The following is a 6460-nucleotide window of genomic DNA, read 5'->3' on the forward strand; positions in this document are numbered from 1 at the left end:
AGCGCCTACAAGGACAAAAGCAAGGTGAAGTTCATTACCTTTCCCCAAAAGCTGGGCCTGGGCCACGACTACATCTCCTTCAACCCGCAGCTGCCCGCCCTGGTGAAGTAAGTGCTGCTCTGAAATTGGCGGGGGGCATAGCATGAGCCTTGGCCACTTCTTCCAGGGGTGCATCCTCCCCTGGGGGGACATGCCTTCCCCTCCCTCCTGTGCTTGCTGGCATCAGTTTTGGAGCTCTGGTCCCTGTCTCGCTGCCCTGAGCCCATCCTCAGCCTGGTTGTCACGGGGAGGTGGCCCTGGGGACAGAACCAGCTCAGCCCCACGTCCAGGGCTCAGAAATGAGGCTCTCGAGCAGCGCAGGAGGGTGGGTGATACAGAAGGTTTATTGCATCTCATTGCAGAGACTTCTTGCACATGAAGTGATGCAGCAACCACGAGCGCTCCCTCCAGCCCTCCCCAGGAACCCCTCATGGCACTGAACTTGCTGCTCTACGAAATAAAAACTACTGAGAAACTTTCTACATCGCCCGCTGCCTCGAGAATGCTGCAGGTTACGCAGGGGACAGAGATACCGCTGCGATCGGGGAGGGAAGCATGCGGGATGCGAGCAGGAGCATCGCATGGGGCAGCTGTGGGGTGCAGGGGTGTGACTGCAAAACCCCCAGCTGCACCCCAAGTCCTGCTTCAGTATCGCTGGCAAGGGCTCAGACAGCTGTGTCCAGCTGTGCTGCCCGCCCCATCCCCAGCAGCTTGCCCCTTTCACCCTTAGCATCCCTAATTACTCCCTAATTTCAGCCCCTTGGGCTCCAATGACACTTTTATTTTAACACCTATGCAAGCAACAGAGCAAGGGGGTTTTCCTTTCCGCACGACACTTGCATTATAAAAAATCCCTCCCTTCCCCATCCGTAGAAAAGCCAGCAGCAGAACATAGAGCCTAGGCAGCAGGAACAAATTTACACCGTACGCGCTTGCGTCCCTCGGCCGCTCCGTGCCCCTACGCCGCTGTGCCGTTGGGGGTCTTGTCCTCGGCCGCGTCCCGGGGCTCGTTGGGCGGTGGGATCTTCAGATCAGAGGGTTCCACGTGCCAGATGTCCCGGGCGTACTCCTTGATGGTGCGGTCGCTGGAGAACTTGCCGGCTGCTGCGATGTTCCTGATGACCATCTTGGTCCACGCCTTGGAGTTCTGCAAGGAGAGGGGTGGGATGGTGTGACCAGAGGCACCCATGGGTGCTGCACTGTCCCCGAGACCGGCTGTCAACCAGGGATCCCCTACAGCATCCTCCTCCTCCTCACCAGGAGGCCACCTACGTGCACAGCCCCACCAGACCCCTTCTCCAGGCTGGGATCTGGTGTCCCCAGGATGGTCCCCAGCCTTGTCCTCAGGCTGCCACTCACCAGGTACAGCTCGCTGACCTTCTCCTGGCATTTGACGTAAGGCTCATAGTCTGCAAAAACTTTAAACCTGTAGAAGCAAAGAAAGGGGGGGGTCAATGACAGCAGAACGGTGTAGGTGGCCAGATCTGGGGCTTCCTCCAACCCAAACACTTCATCCTGCCCAAGCCCTGTTTGCATAGAGCCCTGGAAGCCCATGGGAAGCCCATGCTGGGAAAACGTTTCCCTGATGGAAACACTCATGGCTGCTTAGTGCTCCGGCCAGGAAAACCCTGGAGATACCCAAGAGCATCCATCATCCGGTGCGGGCTGTGCATCCATATGCTTCTTGGCCTTAACGGAGCCCAAGCTTTAATGCAGGAAGTGCTGTACATGGAGAGCTTTTGTACCCGTGGAGCATCCATTGCTCTTCCACGTGGACAACATCAGGGCCAGAAAAATGGGACCTGATCAGCCAGGGGGTGGCTGGTTGGTGCAGGCTGCTCGGCACCGGCACCAGGAGTTCTGTGGAGAGACCCAACCCAGGGGATGGATGGCATCCCATGCCTCACCGGTCGTGGTGGAAGAGCATGTTGACCACGTCTTTGAAGAGGTCAGGCTCCTTTGGGGAGAAGAAGCCGCTCTTGATTTGGTCAATGGCTTGCTTCAACTCCGGGAGCCGGTCATAGTACTCCTGGGCTTTGTACCTGGTGGGAAGGGTTGATGTGAGATGGTGCAGCTCTGGATGTCCATGGTGGCACCACTGCAGCCTCCCCAGCCCTCACCCTGCCCTGTCCAGCTCCGTGACATCCTCCACCCTCATGCCGAAGATGAAGAGGTTTTCCTCTCCCGCCTCCTCGGCCATTTCCACGTTGGCTCCATCCATGGTGCCGATGGTCAGAGCCCCGTTCAGCATGAACTTCATGTTCCCCGTACCCGACGCCTCGGTGCCTGCCGTGGAGATCTGCTCCGACAGGTCGGTAGCAGGGATCACTGCCAACAAAACACACGGACACGATGGGCTCATGGTGACCACCTTTGCGTTTGCATCATGCCAAAGGACATTAGAGCTGCTGTCTCCCAGTGATGGAGCCATGGGCTGGTGGACAGCCACAGCATTCCCTACCTTTCTCTGCCAGAGAGACCCTGTAGTTCTCCAGGAAGATGACCTTCAGCTTGTTCCCCACAACGGGGTCGTTGTTCACCACCTGAGCCACTGCGTTAATGAGCTTGATGATCATTTTAGCCATGTGATATCCTGGGGCAGCCTAGGAGAGAAGCCACGGGTGAGTCCAGTAGCAGGTAAGGAGCACCCAGCTCCCACGTGCATGGGGAAGCACCCCCTCAGCCCCCTCCCCCCACCTTATCCAACCCATGTGTTGCACCACCAAGTTTTTGGGGGCTTGCACAACCGTAAGCCAGAAACTTGGTGCCTTGCTTGGGCTGAAGCCAACAAGTGCTCTCCTGGGGAGCATCATGGACACAGCCCCATGAGACATCTGCACCCAAATCGTGGTCTAGTGGGAGGTGTCCCTGCCCATGGCAGGGGGTTGGAACTCCATCTTTAAGGTCCCTTCCAACCCAAACCATTCCATGGACTCACCTTGCCCCCGATGATCACCGTCCTCGGCACGAACAGCTTCGCAGGGTCCCTCCTGATGCCTGGAGAAGACAGCAGGGTGGTACCATACTGTTTGAGCTACAACCCCAGGGGACAGGGATGCTCGTGAACCCCCAGGACATCCTGTCCCCCCAGCGGTGGCTTACGGTTGTACATGGTGACGATGTGCAGGCAGTTCATCAGCTGCCGCTTGTACTCGTGGATCCTCTTCACGTGCACGTCGAACATGGCGGAAGGGTTGATCTTCACCTTGTACTCCTTCTCCAGGTACTGCGCGAACTTCACCTTGTTCTCCTGGGCGAGGGGCAGGGAAGGTGTCACTGTCCCCAATGCCTACATCCCCCCCTGCCCACACCCTTCACCTGCTTCACTTTGGCCACCTCTCGGATGAAGAGGTCGTCATCCACAAACTCGTGCAGCTTGGTCAGCTGGCTCAGGTCCCGCACGTAGTCCTCCCCTATTTTCTGCAACCGCAGCACAGGTAGATGCTGACCACAGGATGGGGACGGCCACCTTCAGCAGGCAATGTTGCTCTCCCCCTCCCAGCAAAGCCAGCAGGAGCAGGGGACATGGGTGACATGCCGAGATTGAGCATTTCAGAGATGGAAATGGCTGAGGTTGGAGCCCCATCGCTGGGGTTGGGAAGGGTTGGGGGGCAGCACGCTCCCCCCACGCCGTTACCTCCGCGATGAGCTCCGCCAGCCCCGGGTTGAAGAGCAGGCGCCAGCGCCGCGGGGTGATGCCGTTGGTTTTGTTCTGAAATTTCTCTGGCTCCAGCTCTGCAAAGTCCTTGAAGCTGCGAGGATGAGGAGGAGCAAGGTTCAGGCTCGCCCACCCGGCACTACCACCACCACCAAGCCAAGGGTAACCCACCACCGCCACCCTCCTCGTGCTTACACTTGAGTCTTGACTATTTCGGAGTGGATCTTCGCCACGCCGTTGACAGCGTGGGATCCGACGATGCAGAGATGGGCCATGTTGATCCTCTTGGTGCCTCCTTCCTCGATCAGGGACATCCTCCGCAGCCGGTCCACGTTGTTGGGGAAGAGGAACGCGATGTGCTGCCAGTGGAAGCCGGAGAGGTGGTGAGCGGTGTCGGTGCTTAGGAATGTCCCACCCAATGGCTCCACAGCCAATGTCACCAATGTATTTGACACCAGCCAGAGCGGTGGCTTTTACTCCAGAGTGACAGTACAAACCCTCTCCCAAGGGTTCCCTTCCCCAGAATGGACGTCTCTGGACAGAGTGACCCCAAGATCCCATGGAGAGGAGCTTGTGGCCACACGCTTGGCCAGTGGGGCTGTTTGGGCAAAAGCCTCGTGCTGCCAGACCAGGAGGTTAAACCACCATCTCCCTTTGTACCCTCATCCCCATCCTTCTCCAGGAGGAATTTAGCATTTAGGGAGCAAAGAAATGCCACCAGGTACGTCCCTGGAATCACAGACTGGTTTGGGTTGGAAGGGACCTTAAAGCCCATCCAGTGCCACCCCCTGCCATGGGCAGGGACACCTCCCACCAGCCCAGGTTGCCCAAAGCCTCATCCAGCCTGGCCTGGAGCAATGGGCGAAGTCTTTAAAATAGCCACAAACTATGGGATGGCGACAGAGTGGTGGGAAGGACGTTCCTGGACACCAACCTCCCAAAAGAGCCACCAGAACCACCCGGCCACATGCCCAACACCAGCGGTTTGTGAATCCCCCTCATCCCGACAGCACGTGTGCCATCCCCATCCCCCTCTCCCAGGGGTGGTCCCATGCCACCCCACTTACATCCAGGTGTCTCTGGTTGATCTCGTAGATGATCTGCAGGTGCCTGGGCAGCAGCTTCTCCACCAGGTCCACCGGCCAGCGCTCCAGGGCTTCGGGGAGAACCGTGTGGTTGGTGTAGGCGAAGGTCTGCTTGGTGATGTCCCAGGCCTGTCGCGGGGAGCCGGTGATGAAAAAAAAACCCCAGGTGGGTGCCAGCACCCACACATGGTCCTCCCACTGGGCCAGTTCCCCCAGATCCATACTGGTTAACCCCAACCTGAATGGTCCCCATCGCTCCCAGCTCCAAAACTGGGTCCCCAGCTCCTCCGCCGTGGGTGGGTGGGAGGGGAACTGCAAGTCGTGGGGACCCAAGGACCAGGTCAGGTCCCTACCTTGTTCCACGGCAGCTTCTCGATGTCCACGAAAATCCTCATCAGCTCAGGGATGGCCATGGCGGGGTGCGTGTCGTTCAGCTGGATGGCGACCTGCAGGGACAGCAGGGGTGGCACATGGGGACACGAGGGTGTCCCACTGCCTGCTGTCCCACCCATGGAGGGTCCACAAAAACCCCTCCAGCCCTGGGTGTGCATCTGGGAGGCACTGAAACGAGCTCCAAGGTGTACATCGGAACAACCCTGGCTCCTACCTGGTCTGGGAAGGAATCAAACACGGTTCGGACACTGTCCGTGCTCCCGAATTTGGATGCTTTGAAGCGGCGTATGATGTCCTGGAGGGTGGCAGCCACGACAAAGTACTCCTGCTTCAGCCGCAGCTCCTTGCCCTCGAAGAACTGTGAGCAGAGAAGTGGGGTGCTGCGGGATTTGCACCGCGATGCGGGATTTGCACCGGAGGGGCTGCACCTCCCCGGGGCTCCCGGCTATGCCGGCACACATCCACCCCACGGCACCGTGCGAGACCCCCAGCACCAGTGCTGGCAGCAGCTCAAACCCCAACATCTTCTCACTTTCCAGCTTTCAGCACAGGGGTTTGGGGATGTGCTGGTACAAACAGAGGTTTAATTCCCCGTCCCAAGCATCATCGAAACCTGTTCTCCCTGGTTTGAAAAAAATGGCTTAAAACCATCCCCCCTCATTCTATCCCTGCACCCCCTGATCCAGAGCCCCCCCATCTCTCCTGTAGCCCCCTTTCAGCACTGGGAGGTGCTGGAAGGTCTCCCTGGAGCCTTCTCTTCTCCAGGCTGCACACCCCCAACTCTCTCAGCCTGTCCTCGCACGGGAGCTGCTCCAGCCTCGGACCATCTCCGTGGCTCCTCTGGCCCCGTTCCAGCAGGTCCTTGATCAGGAAACACAACTAAAACATCTCTGCAATGCCCTGGCGAGGAGGGGCTGCTCCATGCTGTCCGTGCCGTCCCTAAAACCAGGACACCCCCTCTCCCCACCCCGTGACTTACGTTGTCATTGGGGTAGAGGACACGGGATATGTTCTCCGCCAGGTTCCTGTCCAGCACAGCCTGGATGTAGTCTCCGACGTTGACTGGGGAGGAGCAGAGGGATAAGGTGGGTGCGGGACACCCCCCTGCGCCCTGTCCCCTGCTGACACCCACTTACAGTCGCGCAGGTTGAAGTCATTGGGTGCCCGAGCCGACCACAGGCGCATGGTGTTGACGGTGTTGTTCATGTACCCGGGCACGGGGGTGTCGTAGGGCAGCGCCAGCACCACCTGGGACATCGGCAGGACATCAGCTGGGTCCCCCAGG

General features: G+C 58.9%; 1 protein-coding gene across 1 annotated transcript in view; it reads right to left on the bottom strand.

Moving 5' to 3' along the window:
* Positions 1-997: 997 nt before the first annotated feature.
* Positions 998-6460, bottom strand: part of LOC104472215 (glycogen phosphorylase, liver form-like) — a gene marked incomplete at its 5' end in the record, with an annotated part of 7338 nt that continues 1875 nt past the window's right edge. Inside the window, 15 exons of the mRNA XM_010087795.1 lie at positions 998-1186; positions 1399-1465; positions 1947-2081; positions 2160-2367; positions 2501-2642; positions 2978-3036; positions 3142-3289; positions 3358-3459; positions 3677-3791; positions 3893-4056; positions 4765-4911; positions 5136-5228; positions 5390-5533; positions 6155-6237; positions 6312-6423. Coding sequence (XP_010086097.1) covers positions 998-1186; positions 1399-1465; positions 1947-2081; positions 2160-2367; positions 2501-2642; positions 2978-3036; positions 3142-3289; positions 3358-3459; positions 3677-3791; positions 3893-4056; positions 4765-4911; positions 5136-5228; positions 5390-5533; positions 6155-6237; positions 6312-6423 — 1908 coding nt within the window. The remainder of the gene's footprint in view (positions 1187-1398; positions 1466-1946; positions 2082-2159; positions 2368-2500; positions 2643-2977; positions 3037-3141; positions 3290-3357; positions 3460-3676; positions 3792-3892; positions 4057-4764; positions 4912-5135; positions 5229-5389; positions 5534-6154; positions 6238-6311; positions 6424-6460) is intronic.

The sequence above is a fragment of the Pterocles gutturalis genome, unplaced genomic scaffold (genome assembly GCF_000699245.1).
Source record: "Pterocles gutturalis isolate BGI_N339 unplaced genomic scaffold, ASM69924v1 scaffold31251, whole genome shotgun sequence".
Lineage (NCBI taxonomy): Eukaryota > Metazoa > Chordata > Aves > Pterocliformes > Pteroclidae > Pterocles > Pterocles gutturalis.